This window comes from Mustela nigripes, chromosome 18, assembly GCF_022355385.1.
Source record: "Mustela nigripes isolate SB6536 chromosome 18, MUSNIG.SB6536, whole genome shotgun sequence".
In the NCBI taxonomy this organism is placed as follows: Eukaryota; Metazoa; Chordata; class Mammalia; order Carnivora; family Mustelidae; genus Mustela; species Mustela nigripes.
Genome location: NC_081574.1, coordinates 39,390,094 through 39,409,410, shown reverse-complemented (window position 1 = coordinate 39,409,410; position 19,317 = coordinate 39,390,094). Strand labels below are relative to the sequence as shown.

The 19,317-nt window shown below is 38.8% G+C and overlaps 1 protein-coding gene across 4 annotated transcripts in view; it reads right to left on the bottom strand.

The window, feature by feature from the left end:
- PSD3 (pleckstrin and Sec7 domain containing 3) overlaps positions 1-19,317 on the bottom strand; it is a 736,339-nt gene that overhangs the window by 410,302 nt on the left and 306,720 nt on the right. For all 4 annotated transcript variants that reach the window (XM_059384334.1, XM_059384336.1, XM_059384338.1 and 1 more), the window contains 2 exons: positions 14,773-15,856; positions 11,678-12,073 (listed from right to left, as the gene is read on the bottom strand). In XM_059384334.1, the coding sequence (XP_059240317.1) occupies positions 11,678-12,073; positions 14,773-15,856 (1,480 nt within the window). The remainder of the gene's footprint in view (positions 1-11,677; positions 12,074-14,772; positions 15,857-19,317) is intronic.

Below are 19,317 nucleotides of genomic sequence, written 5' to 3'. Positions count from 1 at the left end.
TTTGTCCAACATCATTTTTAAAAAGAAAGTAATTTCAGCATTCATCTTCCATAAAAGAACTAAAGTTTCTGAAGTACTGTTTTTGAAAACTATAATTTCTTGCAGCACACACGTTCTATACCTAAAAGAATGACTGAAATGTGGGGGGGAATCTAATTCATTTACATTAGATAAAATTCACACTTAATCTTATGTGATTTGTGTTTTACTATTTTCATTCCCAGTTTTGATTCTGGTCTTCTACTATTGTTAACGTGAAATGTTCGTCTGCCCTATCACTGGAGTCCTGCTTCAGACAACCAGAAGTGGACAGCCAACACTCTCAGCTGTCAGACACAGGCAGCAACTGCCACAGAGAAGTCTCAGAAACCAGGAGCTACAGGCATTCGACAGAAAGCACAGCCACCAGACCCAACTAATGGATAGCAGAGTCCGCATTCAGAGCCTCTAAAGGGAAAGGACAGCAGTGTCAGGGTGTTTCCCATGTTTTTTCTTGGGGCACCAGCTGTTTTTGTTGGGATATCGGAATTATAAGGATCAGAAGGTAAAACAACTAAAAATTACTTTATAAATAAAAGCAGATAAAATTACATCCTCTCAAAGAAAATGTAATATGCCCTTTCAAGAATGCCTTGGTTCACCCAGAAAATGATAAAAACTTACTGTCCAGCAATTTGATTCCTAAATATACACCTAGCCTACAGAACTCTCCCATAAGTGCACAAGAAGCCACAAATTAGAATGTTCACTGCCATGCCATTTGAGATAACAAAAACACAAGACAGCCAAAGTATCCATAAATAGGGAAATGGAAAAATAAATTCTAGTATACATTCATGTAATGAATACTATAAACAAATAAATGATCAATTAGGACTTTATGAATCAGTTAAGAATAAATCTGAAATATTGAGAAAAAAGGTGAGTTACAAAAGGAGAGATGAAGGTAGCATTTTATACAAGGTTTAAAAACATGAAAATATACTATCTAAAAAAAATACTATCTAGTGTTGACAGACGCACGCTTACATAGGAATGACAACACCCACAGGTCATGGCTGCCTTAAGGAAAGAAAGAAAGTAATTGGACCACAGAGGCATTCACAGGAGTTGGCAATTCATCTGCGATGTTTATTTTTTTAATTGGCTATGAGATCACATGTGTTTATTATTTTCTACACTTTTTGACATGCAAAATGTTTCACAAGTTGTAAAAAGTCAATTCATAATAGCTGCCTTGAGTGCAGCAGCACCTGTTCAGTCTAAAAAATTAACAAAAGGGGCAAAGAGGTTCACAGTTGCCTCAACTCCTAACTCTCAAGTGCCCAAATCTGAGCACCTGTTACTAATTCTGCCTCAGTTTGGCCCCATCTGGACAGTCACCCTGTCCACTCACCCCATGACCTAACCCTCCTTTCAAAACCTGCCACAAAAAGCAATACTTCCAAGCGCCTCCACAACCCCTCATGCTAGAAGTAGCCCCAGTCTCAGAACCTTATGTCTGGCTCATTACGCCTGTACTAGAACTATGTGAAGTGATCTAATCGGCCTCCTCTCTGGGAGACACCTAGCACCTAGTAGAGAGCAGCTGGTAATTAACTTCTTCACTAAGTAAACACTGAGTGTCTGGAGGGTGTGCTGGACCCTGTAACAGAGGTTCTCTGAGTCTCGAAACTAAAGACTTGAGAAGATCACTACCAGGGCGCCTGGGTGGCTCAGTCGTTAAGTGTCTGCCTTTGGCTAGGGTCATGTCCTAGGATCAAACCCCACATGGGGCTCCCTGCTCAGAGAGAGGCCTGCTCCTCCCTCTCTCACTCCCCATGCTTGTGTTCCCTCTCTCGCTATCTCTATCAAATACATAAATAAAATCTTTAAAGAAAAAAAAAAGATCACTGTCTGAGTATATTACAGGATGAACCCTAAAACTACTCTTAAATGAATGCTGAGTGTGAATAAAGAACTCTGATTTTGTTTTGCAATAATCACTCAGTACCTCTTATTTTCTCAGTACTAAAAATTTTGTATTACTACTCAATTAAAAAATGTCACCTACTTTATGTTGAGGTGGAGCTGCTAAATAGATAATTACAAAGACAGTAAAACAAACTGTCATTAAAAATCCTCACCTTCAAGTAACCCAACACTCTTAGAACTATTATTACAAATATATAATACCTTCATCGATCTGACCACAGCCCATTCATGTCAGGTGACTTTGAAAAAGTTTTAAAGAAAACTCTTTGTTTAAGCAGTATTATTGCTGATAATAATAGACAACATATTTTGAGTATTCATCAAGTGGAAGTAAATTATTATCCCTCTTCCCAGATAAGAAAGTTGAGGTTTACGGAGAAAATTCACCAAAATTTGAACCAAAGCAGGCTGACTTCAGAACCCACAAAAAACATAAACAAAACATACTATAAAAAAAAACAAAACAAAACAAAAACAAACACTTTACAAAAAAAAAAAAAAAAAAAAAAACCACCACACATACCATTTCCTAGCAGGAAGATGGATGAATCCCTATGTTTCAAGAGTAAGGATGGGAACCCTATGATCACTATACCAAAGATGAAAAAGAATCCTATAAAGGTACACAGCCAGGACCACTCACTTTTACAAGCCTCTGCCACTAGCACAGTGACCGCCTCACTGAGCTTTGTATTCTGCCTCTAAACACTTTTCACCACATCTCAAACTTTAAAGTACTTACGAATCACCTCAGAATTTGTTAGAACACACACTTTGATGGAGTAGGTCAGGGGTAGGTGTGTGGTACACATTTCCAACAAACTCTGAGGGGTTGACAGCGCAAGCTGAAGAGCAGAATCACCTGGGAATCTCTAAAAGCCACACGTTTGAGATGTCACCCTAAACATCAGAATCTCTGGAGGTGAAGCGTGGGAAGTCGGAATTTTAAAAAGCTCCCTTCGTAACTCTAATGTGAAGTCAGGTCAAAAACCCTGTTTTAGAGCTTCTCTACTTGAGCTTGGTCCATGGACCACTGTCCTAGCCCTGTGCTTCTCAAACTCCATTATATATGTGAACCATCTGGACATCTTCAAATGCAGATCCTAACAGTGGGTCAGAGGTGGGGCTTGAGAGTCTGACTTCTTCTAACAAGCTCTGAGGTGAATACTGCTGGGAAGCAAGGTGGTAAGTAGGAAGATTAAAAATCTCAGTAGTGCAGTGCATGTGATTTGTAAGGCTTTCCTTTTGTAATTCTTAATTCAGGAGAATCCTGCAAATGGAGGTTTAGGTGCAGGCATATGAAATAGCATACGGGGTGCAGGGATTATAAAGGTAAATCATTCATCTAACATTGGCTCAGATGTAGTTTAATATTAATCCTCATTAGCATTCAAGATTATATTGAACATACCTCACATCATGGTCACTTGGGTGCTGAGTGTAAAGGCTCTGCTAGGAGCTTGAGCTAATTTAATTCAGACTCCTGTATCAGTTTATAGAAAGCTTATGAGATACACAGTAGGAAAAAAAAAAGATGAAAGCACTGGAAATGTACCCATTTTGCATTCTGATAAACTGGTATTTCTATGTAAAATACCCTCAAAGAACTTTATTTCTTTTTTTTCCCCCAAACCACAAAACAGTGGATAATGTTTCTCATCCAGTACTGCAAATCTTGTGTTTAGTGACCGCTGCTGAGAGGAAATGCTACTGCTTCCTTTAAAAGTTAAATATTGCACTGATACATGAATAAGAAGATTGCTGTATCATCTCAACCAGTTACAATATTAACTGCCAATCCAGTTTTTTATTTAGACCTGTGACTGTCCTTGTAATTATATGTATGTCCTTGTATTATAATATATATGCCCAACGTCTTTAATCATTTGAAGTCTTTCAATATGGTTTTTGATAAAAGATGATCCACTTCAGTAAGCATCCCACAGCACTCCTCAAGGGTAACATCCACCATTATCCAGGGTGCATTACTTGAAGCTGTAAACTACAGAATTAGAACATTTCTAGGAAGCTCTATGTCAAATCCGGCACCATTTCCTGAAGTCATCACCAATTTATACAAGAGGCACTCAACAAACAGAAAGAGCCCAAAACCACGAGAGCCAGCCAGAGCCAGGACTGTCTGGGAGGAACCAAAAGAACATCAATGACCAGAGCAAGTAGCTTTTACAAGGGCTCCCTGATGAAGCCAGGAGAGAAGAGCAGCCAGGAAACTCACCTTAGGAGCTATTTTCTACAGATATGGAATCAGAAGACACATTAGCGGCACTGTAGTGCTGCTGTGTGCCCATCTCTGCAGCGTGTCTCAGTGCGGTGCTCACCCTCCAAGAGTTCACTCATGTCACAGCTGCTGGCCTCACCTCTGAATGGTGACTCTGAACTCTCTGCAGCCAACCTTCAACCTCATATTTCCACCAGCATTTCTACATAAAGCACCATCACTCTCCTCAAATTTTACTTGTTTAAACTGATCCCACCACCAGCTATTCTCTCATAAACCTTGCTGATCTACCCAATTCCTATTACTTCTGGATTCAGTAAGTCATCTAAGCTTGAAGTCTCACAGTGATTTTGACCCAGCCTTCATGTCCTGTATTCAAACATTCGCCAAATCCTTACATCTTTTTTTTTTTCTTTACTAGGATTTTCTTACCTATTTTCTTGTATCCCTTAGACTATTACTCAGAATACTATAAAACTCACAATAGGTTTAAAATAAATATCCACAAACTAGAACTTAGCAAATTCTTACAACAAGACTATAAATAAAGTGGTAAGCTTATTTCCATTTTACCAATAAGAAATCAGAGACTCTCTTAAGTCAAACAACCTACCCAACATCAGTTAGTAAAAAGGCTGACCAGACCTCCCGATCTTCTGATCCCAAATCTAAATATTTATGCCACCTGACCACAGTGTGTTGTACTTTATGAAAAGAAGTGATATTTCAGGAAGTCCAATAATAAGTGTGCCAGGCAGTATAGAGATAGGAGGACAGTGCTGGCAGCTCAGAGGCTGATACAGGACATGGTAGAGGCATGGACATAAATTTTGATTCATTTATCTCCTACTACGTATACCAGGCACTGTTACACCACTTGATTTTCTTTTCTTATTTCCGGCCACCTGATTAATTTCATATGTTTCTCCTTCCTTTACCAGATAGGTATTACTCATTGCATTTTACACTTAGAAAGACTCCTAGATTTTCTATAATTACTCAAGATCACACATCTAGTGAGTAACTACGGCAGGATTCAAACCCAGGTAAGCCACATCATGCATCATTGAGCAAGAACTCCTTTGGGTAAATTTAAAAAAAAAAACTATTATAGCTTCTAGAAACGCAGATGGAAGAATCTAGAAAGACAAAACATGAGAACCCATGTTCTGCAGAACTAGTTTTAAAACATAAAAGAAAAGGACTAAAAAGATTACTAGAGCAACAGCTACCCAATAATGAACCTAGAAGACAGCAGAGCTTCCTGTTTCTAATGTTACAAGAAAAGCTGGGTACTCAGTGGCCAGCCAGGTCTCTAAAGATGACTTCACAAGATCAAATCTTTTCCTCAGTCACCAGCTTAACTAATACCACGTTAGTTTAATTTCGTATTTTAATACTTATACATTATATTAAAATGCCTGCAGGTTTTAAATTGGAACATCAAAATATTTTTTGAAATCATACTTCATAAATCTCTGTATTAATCCTACTTCATGTGACTTTTTCCTAGACAGAAAGAAACTAAGGAGAGAGAAAAACTGAGGAGAGGGGATAATGTTAAATGCCAGCATTCCATTTGAGAATGGGAGGGGAAGAACAAGAAGAAGGCAAAAAAAAACAAAACTATCAAATCCAGAGTGGACCCAGGAGTGGCCAGAGCACCCTCCTCAGGCAAACCAGTTGCACACAGATGTAATTCACCTCTTCTGTGGTAATGCATATTCTGAGCGGTGTCTGAAAGAAAAACTAGGAAACTGAGGCATAAAATATATCCATTACACTAAACAGGTGATTTTAAAAAGCAGTTTTATGTATTTCAGAGAACCAAAACAAAGCTCCTGCCATATTACTGTATTTGGTATCTCTCTTTTCCTATCTGTCCAAACCTAAGCTCAATAGACATGAACAACATTCAACTCTGTTAATGGTCACAGTGACAACATTTGTGCCTTTCGGTCTTCAGGTCAGAACTTACTGATTGGAGTTGCAATCATCAGATGATAAGCCAGCGAGGGAGAAGCACCCAGACACAAAGGAACCCATTGGAACATGTACAACTGTAAGTCTCTAATTATCCTTTCTAATTTTGGAGTCATGTGACTGGACTTCACACAGCACTGCTGACCCTGTCAGCCCGAGTGCTATGTAGCGGACCACAACGGGAGGAGATGCTCTTCTTTGCTCCTTCATTAAAATATTGTGTTACAATCATAGGGTGAGCTATTTCCTGACTGACTGCAGCTTCCTCGCCAATATTCAGTGCTCAGAGCACTCAGAGCACCTGAGAGAATTTAACTCTTCCTATCCAGGGTTAGTCCAGGGTCTTAAGAATTTTTTTCACCTTATAAAGAATGATCTATTTGATATCAAAAAGGTATATAATCCTTTAAAAGACAAACAGTGAGCACATGTACTCTTTTAAAATGTCCTTTCAGACCTAATACTAGAATATTACAGATTTGAAATGTTTTCTTCTTTGACTTAAGTGGAGAGAAAGAGTACTGGGCAAGAACAGTCCCCTTTGGCCACCAGTTCATGGCTAACTGTAAGACTGTGAGGTGTTGCTAAGAGGGAGAACTAAGTCTTGCTGAAGTGATACAACATCCTCATCACCTTTCCCAAACACTTGCACTATCTTTAAAGAAGGAACACAATAGAGAACATGTTATCCAGCATTCAAAGGAAATCACTGTCAAATACTGCCACTGAAATCATCATTAATGACAGAGTAAATACACATACTGAAGGAGAAAAAGATTTAAAAACATACGTAGGCAGTGCCAAATATATTTTTGTTTTGAAACCAATAATAAATGGACTCTGGAGCCTGATTACCTGGGTTCAAATCCTGGGTGCGCCACTTACCACCTGTGTGAATTTAAGCAAGTTACTCAACTGTGCTATGCTTCTGTTTCCTTATCTGGAAAATGTGAAAATTATTAGCTTCTTTCTCCTGATTTCTTATGAGAATTACATACCATGTGTTTACTAATAAAACCTATAGGATGCCTTTGATATAAAATTGTCCTCAGAGACAGCCTAAGTAATCTTATAATCTTTTCTACTGGTTGAGAGCTGACATTTTATACATTAAAATCAATACTTCAACAGAGATGGACTTAATTTCTTGGTTCAGTTTTAGTTAGAATCAAAGAAGCATTATCAGGGAGACAGTCATATCATTAGTCATATCATTCCCCTTTCCTCTGAGCTTTCTTCAGATTCCTTTAATATGGTCAAACCCCCTTAGTCCACTGCTAACAGAACAGCGAGGCTGGTGGATAGAGACAAAATACAAGGCATAGGCACTTGTTTTATTTAGCGCTTTCTTTATGTAAATGCCACAACATTTATTAATAAAATTGGAAAAAAAATTTTCCCCTTGAATCCTAACACTTTGACCCCTGGTGCTTGGTTGAGGGAAGTCAATCAGGTTCACAAGTGTACAGTCAGCATTCTAGTTTGGATTTCCTTAACAGGCTCAATAGCCTACTTCCTTACATCTGTAGAAGAATGTTTTAATGTAGAAGAAATGTTTAAAAGCCTGCTCATTGATTGCTTTAAAAATTTATGGAGACATGTTCATTATCAATTTGATAAATTTTTTCTCAAATTAAACATAACACACACCACCAACAAGAAGTTCTACAATTACCAACTCAGACTCCTGGTTCTATAGACTTATGAATGAAAGAAATTACATTTAGAAAAAGAATAAAGATATAAAACCAGGCAGCCTAGAACAATGAATGTATCTGGTCTAGGAGTCAGACAAGTTGAATTCTGGTACAGGATCTCTCACCAGGTAAATCCATCCCACCAAACTGGGACTCGGATTCTTTACCATAAAAACAGGAAATATTACCTAAGGCCCCTTCGAGCTGTCATAATTCTGTCATAATAATGTCATAATTCTTCAACTTACAATTCTTCTGGTGCTGCAACTTGAAAGCTCCAATAAGGCAGAGAGGGTAAATAAAAACCTAACAGTTATTCCTGTTTCTTTAAAATTTCTTAGGATGACTGAGCCCATTCTATTTTTTAACCCTGAATAAAGACATATATCATGAAACAAACCGCTTCTACCTATAACCATTTATTATCTTATGCCAACTCAAAGAGCACAAATAGATTCATCCAAGTCACAAAGAGGGGTAGAATGATCACTAGTTAGGAATCATGAGGAAGAGTGCCAGAGCTGAGAGAGAAGTTTGGTCGGCACATCTCTAAGATGCTTCTCATTCAGTACTAGAATTCCATCTTATTTTTTTTTTAAAGTTTTAACTTAAATTCTAGTTAGTTAACACACAGTGTAATACTAGTTTCAGGTGCTGAACACTTCCATACAATCCCGGGTGCTCATCATAAGGGTGTTCCTTAATCCCCAGCTCACTCATATAATACAAATAATGTATATTTTTTGTTAAAAAAGACAGTTGATTTAAGTATCTGTTCTCTCTCTCTCTCTCTTTGTTTTTGTTTTGCGGGGAGGGGTGTTTTGGATTCTGTTTTGTTGTCGTTGGTGACTCGTGGGAAAAACAAGTTCATTATATTCATATTTTTTATTTCTATTTTCAAGACTTTAAACATTTATGTTTAAAAGTGAGAAGAAAAATAGTATTTGAAACTGATTCTTGAAACAATGCAAGCTTGTATCCCAATAACTTTCTGACATGGTAAGAAGATTCTGTCTATAGTGAACTCTGCGCACTTTCTCTAAGTATTACCCCTGGAAGACAGGAATTGGCTCCTGCATGCACACACGCACACACATACATCTATCTATACATACTGGCTTAAGCCAAACCCTTGTCTTGCAGATGTAGAAATTGCTGCTTTCTCTGATAAAACTGGTTTTAGACTTGGGGCGCCTGGGTGGCTCTGTGGGTTAAGCCTCTGCCTTCGGCTCAGGTCATTATCTCAGGGTCCTGGGATAAAGCCCCACATGGGGCTCTCTGTTCAGCAGGGAGCCTGCTTCCCCCTCTCTCTCTCCCTGCCTCTCTGCCTACTTGTGATCCCTGTCTGTCAAATAAATAAATAAAATCTTTAGAAAAAAAAGAAAACTGGTTTTAGACAAAAAACAGGGTTAATCACTCTCTTAGATCATGCTAATGTTAACAGAGAAAAGGTATTCTTTTCTTCTGTATGAAACCTGAAATGAGGAAAAGCAATTCTAGTGTAAATCATGCATGCAAGCATTATAATTACTATATATAAGAAAACCCAAGAAGATTCAATCACTATATAGAATGGTAAAGTACCAACTCATTTCTTTCATTAATCATATTGTTAAATAAATTGTATGCAAAAGACAAAAGGGTGATCCTTCTTGAATTCATATAGCTGGTATTCACACAGTGTTTGGGGGTGGAAAGGGAGTTGCTATGAAAATGCTGTTGCATTCCTTATTCCCCATCTCACCCATCCCCTGACCCATCTCCCCTGGGTAACCATCAGATTGTTCTCTATTGTTAAGAGTCTGTTTCTTGGTTTGTCTTACTACTGGCCAAGATCTCATGGTTTTACAATGCATTTAATGAAGCTTGGACTTGAGATGGCCTGAAGTATACTGCTGTCTAAACGCAAGATGCTAAAATACTGTAACCCTAATACTCTTTCTTAATTATCTAACTCTGCCTTACCAAAAATGACTGGCAGCCATGCTGGCCCCAATAATGACTACTTCCTATTCCAAGTAAGCGGACCATACATTTGTAAAGGTCTCACCTAATTCCTTCCTGATCTGACTCACTGATGTTCTTTTCTTCCTTTTATTTACTTACCCTCCCTGTAGCTTCTACCAAGAAAGCCTCTCAGCCACAAAATCGCTCAGCTTCCCCAACATATTTTGGGGGTCTGAAATATAAATAACTTCAACTCACCCCAGAAAGTTAGACTGAAATTTTAATAAAATTATCTGCATGCCTATACTATTGCACTTTATCCAACTTAGTTATCAGAGATGACGGTGAAACAAAAGGACAAATGAGTGAAGCAAAAACGTCCCCTCTCTGAGGGGAGGACTGCCCTCCTCAGGAACATGTTTCCCTCAAAGATCCCCTCCAGAGACACCCTCCGTCTCAGGGATGCCACCTCTCTCAGAGACACAGGAAGTCTAAATGAGGACTTAGCAGCCAAATCAATTCTGATTCACAACACCTTTATTCAAGCTCCTACTTTGTACCAGGCACTGTGCTAGTTGCTTAATCTAGATTAACTCTTTAATACAGCCACAGAGCATACTGGAAATCATTAACCCTATTTTGCCAGTAAATCAAGTGGGTATCAGAGAAAGCTAAGTGGCTTGCCCAAGTATTTCAGACCAAGGTCTTCTGCTTTTGAGACTAGTGTTAATTATCTCACCATGGACCCAAGAAGACAATCAACATCCGTGGTCCATTTCATATGGAAATGCATAACTTCAGTGCTCTAACGTGCCAGTCTTGGATGTGTTCATCTAATGAAATCTAGAAAATGCTCAACATAAGATGGACTGCTCACAAGTTTACTGGAAACCTGTAACATGAATACTGACTTAAAAAAAGCACTGACACTTCTTTATACAGCTTTAAAATAGTTTATCCCCATTTAACCTCCCCTCCACCTCTCCCAAAACACACACACCAACACACTTTAATTCAGGAAAATTATATCAAAACTAAATTCATAAGATCATTTGAAGTTTAGTATTCCCTGCCCATTGATAAAGATGCTAAAGGACAGGTAAATGACCTGAGAATGATAAGCAAGAAGCAATGAAATGATGGATAATCCATAAACAGACAGGGAATGACTAAATGACATGTATGGCACATATAAACAATGTAATGTGTCATCTTATTTCCCAGGTAGACTTAAACCCTAAAGTAGAGAGAGGAAATATTCATAGCCTTGACCAAGTATCAGCTCTATCAAGCATTCACATAATCAGATCCTTCCTGCACCATCTCAGGAACAGGAAAAATGCCTAACAGAGCAGGACCTCACAGAAGAAAGGCCTGGGAGAGACTTTGGTCACCATCTAACCCAGCACCCTCAATTTAAATAAAGGAATTCCTGGCCTATTCAAGCAACCCGCTTCAAGTCATCAACCAGTATCAATGCCAAAACAAAAGTCGACACCTTCCAGTGTTCTTTTCACAGCACCATACCACTGCTACCAAAGCTGCACCACGGGAGCTAACACCTACTCCTCACCCACATATATTTTTTATTTTACATACCAATTTACATATGGTAATCCAGGAAATATCACCAAATAACCACAGCTTGCCAATTTGGCAAAACTGCTAAGGTGTACTCTGCCTACCTCTAAAACCCAAATTTCTTTCTACTCCCATCATTCTCTTCCATCCACAGAAACTGGCCTAATGCTACTTAGATCTATTCCAAGTTCAGATCTCCCAAACAGAAAATGATACAAAAACTAACGCATGAAATTAATAAGAATAGAGCTAGTACCTTCCCCAGAAAGCAATCTCTGGCATGCCTTTCATGTAGATGGAGTCACTGGTGTCAGTCAGCCCATTGGTGATCCCACTAGAATAGCCCATCACTATTCCACCATCTGCTGAGACGCTCAGGATATCCTGTTGTCCTGCCACTGACGTCCTCTCCAGGAACTGACTGCCTTCTTTAATGCGCTGCTGTATCATTGGTGTGAGGGGCATTTCAAAGCTAAAATAGCTATCAGGTTCTGAATATAACGTCTCTAAGGACTCCGCACTGTAGTATAAGGAAGTGTTGTCCAAAATGGTTTCAAACTGGGAGCTGTACACATCAGTGGAGTCTTCTGTATACCCAGGCCCAAGGATATCATCATCTCCTCCCCTTAAGTGCTCCTCTTGCTCATGAGTCCTGGACAGGAAATAAGAATGAAGAATTTCAAAATTAGGTTAATATTCTTTTTATTTTTTTCCCGTCACCCATATAAAAAAGATAAGATTCTGTAAAGCCAACAATTATATTCTTTGGGCTTATATTTTAATATATTCGGAAAGGAAGGTATCACAGAATCATATTCAGGTTGACAAACCTCTTGGCATACATGTGCTACTCTACCCTCTAAATAATTTACATAGTTTCAAACTAGTTTCCTAGGATGGGACTGTATCTGGTCTATTGAATATTTGAATAAAATATTAAATTCTCATTTTAACCAACTAATCTCCACAAATTTAAATTATTAACAGCTACTGTCATCCTCAATTTTAATGGACACAGATAAATATAGTGTAAACTTAATGGAGTAAAAATACACTAAACTTTCATGAGTCTATTAATACTTTCTGATTTAAACAAGAGGACTCGCCCTCAAGAGGATGACTACATTAGAATCCAAAGGCCGCCCCCTGCTGACAATGAGGCAGCACTGCAGAGAGATTTCAAGGCCCAAAATTAGCCAGTGAAAGACCTTTAAAGTTTTTTTTAAAGCCAGCAAACATGTTAATTTCAAGGCTAAACAAAACAGTGAAAACCTATAAACAACTTACAATTTAATATACATGGGTGGATGGAGCACCAACTAATCAATACGCAGCATTTTGTTCAAATATTAAAAATGAACATTGGGATAACTAAAAAATTTTAAAACTCGGTAAGAGCAAGAGGTCAAGAGTTAGAAGAACCTGGAGCTGAAGGCTGGAGGTGCCAATTACCAGCTATGTCACTTTAAAAATCTTCCCTTAACCCCTGAGTCTCAGATTGCTATAAATAGGAATATATACAGTAACAACTGAAAGAAAACTACCTCCTAAGTATCTATATTCCTAAGATATTATGAGGACTCAATCAATAATACAGTTGTCTCTGTTGTTTTTAAATTACAAAGGTCTACTATGTACCAAATAGTACTCTGGGTTTATATCTCTAAATAGCGTCTTGCTGCTTAGGAAATAAAACGGGAAGTTCCTATGAGGAAGCTCCTCCTTAGCCCTCCACACTCATTTCCCACCCCTGCCCCAGCCTCCTTGCACTCCAGCCACACTACTGTCGGACTTGACATAAAGCCTTTGTTTCACACAACTCTAGGAAGCACACGTAGTCAGACAATTCAGCAGCCCTCCTTGCATGTTGTTCCTTTGCACATGCTGTTCCCTCACTCCCTGGAACATTCTTCCTCCCCGTACTCTGCCTGGTTAACTCATATTAATTTTTCAAGTCTCAGCCTACTTATCATTTCCACAGAAAGGCCTTCTCAGGGCCATCACCTGAATTTAAATTACTTTTTTCTAGTATGTCTCTCTTCCTCTCCTTCACAGAACCTATCACTATTTAAGATCCTATAATTATTAATATATTATATGGTCAGTGTTTATCTTCAGCAGAAAACTCTATGAAGGCAGTGACCACAGGCCATTACCTATTTTGAATGTTCTTTTATGCCCAGTATCTAGGAGGGTCAAGAATATCATAGACAATCAAATACTACTTGTGGAAGAAGAGAGAAAGAGGAAAGGAAGTAAGAATTAATAATATGCAAAAGTGCATATTCCAGTGGGTATAATTACTGAGCCGTGCCACACACCAAGGCTGCTTTTGAGAGACGTCTAGAGATGTTTATGTGTTGAGAGGTTGGGAAGGAAGGAGTAGAAAGGAGAAGTCCTGATTACCATCCTAAAGGAGCATCACTCTAGGTGAATTTGTTAATTAACTGCACAGAAAAAGGCATTTCCTTACACCAAACAAACACAAAAACCCTTCAGCCTTGACATACATGTTCTCCCACATAGGCTGTAAAATGTGGTGTTCTGAGGACCAACGGAAGAAAAGATGGTACTAACTGTAAATTAGAGTATACAACAAATGACTCCGCCAAAAGGTACACTATATGGTCAAGACTGCAATCAAGAGAAGTAATGAAAGATAGGTCCTGTCTTCCATTTATCCAGGCTCTAAGCTGGAGATGTCAGAAATGGATGTCAAAAATGGAAAGAGCAGGAAATACAATATGTATAAGCTTATCAGGCCCCAAATCAAAACATGTGCTACTTGTAAGAAGGGATTCTCATGTGAATGCCATGGAAGAACTGAATTATAAATTCAGTCTACTTCTGACCTCCGACTTCCTTTCTAAACTTAGAAAGTTGAGGCAGCCCACACCCAACACCTCTGTGTTCACACATGTCTGCAGCTCGTGTGCAGGCACTGGTGTTGCATCCGGAAGAAGTGCCTAAGGTAAGATACAATGACTACAGGATATGTCAAGAGTCCAGATCCTTTCATATTATTAAAGATAACTGTGGGTACTGTTATGTAGCTGTGCTGATGCTGGAAAACTTGAAACATATCAAATATAAAAAATGTCAGAAATGGACAAGTTCACAGTTTCTCCAGAATTCTGCCTCCCTAATCTATGCCTAATGGACAGCTTTATAAAAAGATCACTTTAATATCTTAGGACTTGGAAGGAATCTAGCCTATGGTAACATCTCTTCCACTCTATGAAAACAAGGCCCCAGGATACTGTGTTGAGTTCTCTTGGCCAAGCACAGGCTAACAGTTTCCTCTGATGTGTACCAGGCATCACAGACAGTAGGAAGACTATGGGAGCTCACCTTTCCTTGTCTCTCTCCAGTTCAGGTTTCTTCTCAAGATGTTCTTTGTTGTCCTTGAGGAAGACTTCATCCTCTCCACTGTCAACAAGAGGCAGAGGGGAAAATGTCCCTGAGCCAGTGCCTGGATTTTCTGAGGAAGCGTTCCAGGTTTCATCCCAAACACTCTCAGTTAAACCAACGGAATTATACAAACCAGCAGATGAGATGAGATGGCTTGGCACTCTCGAAAACTCTCTGCTTTCTGGAGAGGTCGTCCTTTCCAATGGAATCTCAAAATCCACAGGCTGCTGTGTCTCTCTTTTCTCCCCTCCTGTCCACAATATTTCCACCCCTTGAAATTCCACATGTTTGACCCGGCCAGGGCGTCCTGTGGAGCTACCTTGATCAGACCTCCTTTCCCTCAAAAAACGAACACTGCCCGCTGAGGTATGGGTCACTGCTGGGCTTCCCAGGGAGGATACTGGACAAGCTGGTTCCTGCACACGAAGAGCCCCTTTTCTACCATCATCAGTTACCTTGGAAAGCTCTGCCTGAGTTTCTCCAGTTAATAGCACAGTCAGATTCTTCTGGATGCTCAAGTAAGAATTCTCCTCAGTCGTAACTTCAGCCGAAAGAGGTATATCTGGTCCTTTTTCATGGCCAGAAGGAAACGATTTGTTGGCTCTCTGTCTCTTTGTTTTATGAGGGGCAGTGTCCTGTTCCTTGTCAACCTGCTGAACTGAAAAACTAGAAGTAGCATCTTTGTCCAGTACCTTTGTAGCCTGTAATGTTCCTGAAGCTATTCTGGCTTCTGTGGCTTTCAGAGTTGATATCAAAGAATCAATGGGTTGTAAACTTTGTTCCTTGAGGTGGCTTTGAGAGAGGGACTCTCTGACATCTTTTGGTCCTTCTGCAACACTGTCAGGCCCAGAGTGATGGTCATCAAAAATCTGGACCCCCTGCTGCCCTTGTGGGCCGCCTGGCAGAGACTCTGTATCAAACCCAAGAGAAGTTCTTAGGCCTTCTCCACTTTCCTCCATGGTCCCATATTCTGGAAATTCATTTGTGACATTTGGTGGGAGTAAAGTGCTTCCTCCATGATCACCTATGAAGAGAAGAGAATGGAGATATAAATTGTTTTGAACAATAGGTTCCAATGTATATTAATAAATATCCACACAGATTAGGTACTCAATAATCCTTATTTGATACTTTCACTGTCTCCTGCCCCTCAGCCACCCTGCCACACATTCTTCTCATAACTTTACCAGTGGTCCCCTCCACTCAGCTAACATGAGGATAAAGGTTTCAGTACAGAAGGAGGCATCTAATGACACATGCCATGTTTCACCCTGCTTTTTTTTTTTTAAAGATTTTATATTTATATATTTGACAGACAGAACTCACAAGTAGGCAGAGAGGCAGGCAGAGAGAGAGAAGGAAGCATGCTCCCTGCAGAGCAAAGAGCCTGATGTGGGGCTCAATCCAGGAACCCTGGGATCATGACCTCTGCCTAAGCAGAGGCTTAACCCACTGAGCCACCCAGGCGCCCCTCACCCTGCTTTTGATAAAGTCTCACACATGCAACTCAGTTGCTGCATATGCAGTAAGAGAATAAAATAAAATACATATCACTTTCCATACACCACTCATGAAGTAGTAACTCAAATATTTATATTGGGCATAAAAACAAATACCTTATGATCTAGCCAACAGCATTTGTGTAGTGCAATCTCTGAGACAGATACGATCTATTTAGAGTCAGTAAATACTTTTTCAGCTTGGAAGCCTCCCCTTCACTACTGGATGTCTATGGGGAAAAAGGCTTTCAGAACATCCTTGGACAATGAGAGTAAAGTCAAAATGGAATAGGATACTTAATGTGTTAAGACAAATTTCCAGGATCCCAGCTGCATAACTTAAATGGTGTGTGATGCAGAACCCCAATACGTGAAGAAGTAAAAATAGTAAATAGTATATATTTACTGCAACAAACCAAATTTACAACATTTAGTTATTAAAATGGCAGTCAGTGAGAACAACATAAATGTTCTGATGAGGAAAATTTTAAATTGGAAGTTTATGGGTAACGGGTACAGTTATATCAGCTCTGATAATCCAATTTCCTTCTGAACTTGGTTTTGGTTACTTTATATCAAGAAAAACCTCATGTACACTAGAAATGTAGTATACCACTTTGACAACTTTATGAAAGAGGACAGGTGTTGCTGTGTTATTATTTTTAAAGCCCTGTGAACTACAACCTTTCTACTTAGTGAAATATTAGATAAACATCTGAATATATGTACTAAAACGACATAAAAGACTTGATTCCAAGGCATAAACAAAAAGAAGTTAACTTGGAAACATGAATTAACATATAGTATCCCACAGTATGCAAAATATGATGAATAGTAATACATCTGAGAGTGTATACTGTCTAATATTCCATTTTCTAAAGAATTTAAAATATATATATTTTTAAATTAAATTTGAGTAAGGTGAAGATGGAATCCAAATGCACTTCTCTATGATGGCTATACTTAAAATACCTTCATAAGACAGGACTAAGAGAATGTGGCTTGCTGAAATTGAAGAGGGAGCATTTCTTCAAATCCTGATTTTGAAACAAAGACAGTTAAAAACAGTAAGATCCTTCTTACTAGGGTGGCATATTGGTATCTTTTCCTCTTTGAAGATTCAGTGGTTTGTAATATGCTCACTAAATTATACCATTACCACTCTCTAATTTCAAAACATTTCACCACCCACTCCAAAAAACAAAAAAACAAACAAACAAACAAAAACCATATTCATCAGCTGTCGCTCCTCAGTTCCAGGTAACCAACCAATCTACATTCTTTCTGTCTCTATAGATTTGTGTATTCCAGACATGTCATAAAAATGGAATCATATAAAATGTGGCATTTGGTATCTGGCTTTTTTCACTGAACACAGTGTTTTCAAGGTTTATCCACACTGTGGCATGTATCAGAACTTCATTCCTTTTTACTGCCAAACAATATTTCACTGTATGGATATACCATAGTTTCTTTGTCCATTCATCAGTTAATGGACATTTCTAACCTGTCTGAAGTGCTTTAACAAAACTGCCCAAGGTGACCATTGAAGCCATACATATATTTAACAGATTACAGGGAAATCCATTCAACAAAAGGAAGAAAAGTTACTCTTTATCATTCAGGAGTCCACTTCACTCTAACATTTTAAACTGCCACCTATAAAACCACCACTAAAATAAACAATGGAACACCAGCCCAAAGAGGAGTGATCACTTAAAAAAATCAAGAAAAGAGGCCTCAAAGGAATTAAATAATCTCTCCGCCCTATTTTTACTACTTTTCATTAAAATGTATCACATAAAGGAGGATGGAAAATGCCTCAGTTGTGGGCAACAACTTGTGATATCTTGATATAACAACTTGGGAACTGGTCAAGAAAGTGAGACAAAAGGGATAAGAACAAAATCAAAATCCTGCACGACAAATAGCTTGCTTTAATATTCCAGTCCATTCTCCTGTTCTAGGTTTACTTTACTAATAACAAGTGCAGACCAAGATAAATCAATGTTCTGAGAGACAAACTGACCTGACCAAGGTAAACAGGACGATGTTCAACCATGTGTTATGCAAGAGTTACAAGTTGGGACTAGATTCCTAGTCTTTTGTTTCTCAGGAGTAAATTCCTGGGAAAAACTAAGAGGTCTCTGAGTTGTTAGATCTCTATTTCTAATACCAGCAATATTACCAGACACAATAGAGAATAAAAAATCTTCCAGTTGTAGCTTCTGAGCACAAACAGCCTTGAACATCAGATGGCTCTTGGTTGGTGTACTCATCACAGGACTCAGCACAGTATCAAATCCCTCCTTTCCTATAAGGCATTTCTTTGTTAGAATGTAAGAGCAGTTATTTCTGCTGCTTGCATTTCAGGTCACCACTTAATTGTATTTAACAATAAACAAAACTTCATAAGATATTAATCCTGACCTTTTTATTTAGAATTTCTGACTTATTCCTTGTTTTTAAAAATCAGGACTACTTATTAGGGTGATTTTTCTTTTTTTTTTTAAGACCAAATTCTTCTTTTACTTCAAGATTTTTTTTCTGTCCCCTTTTGAAACAGGACCATAGATACTTCCCATTTAAATGTCTATCATTTCCAAAATTCCTTCAAATTCAATAAACTTTTATTAATTACCTGCAGTATACTAAACATAGGGGATTCAAAAGTGAGTATTGCCAAAGCATGAAAAGTCTGTTTAGCATGTTAGAAGAGTTTATTCCAGTAGCATTTGAAGGGATATACAGAGGACGAAGAACGAACATAAACAGACTCGGGAGTAACAGCCCAGGCTACTGGCAATAGCACAGGTGAGGTGATGCATGCTTGAGCCTGGGCAAGGGTGGAAGGGACAGAACAAAGATGCAGGAGCTCCTGCAGCTCCCATTCCAGCCAGTATCCACACCCAGTATCACCTCATGCCCTCTGCCCACCTCCCTCTAACTTCAACATGCTTCCACAAAGCTGCTGTTCAGCCTATGC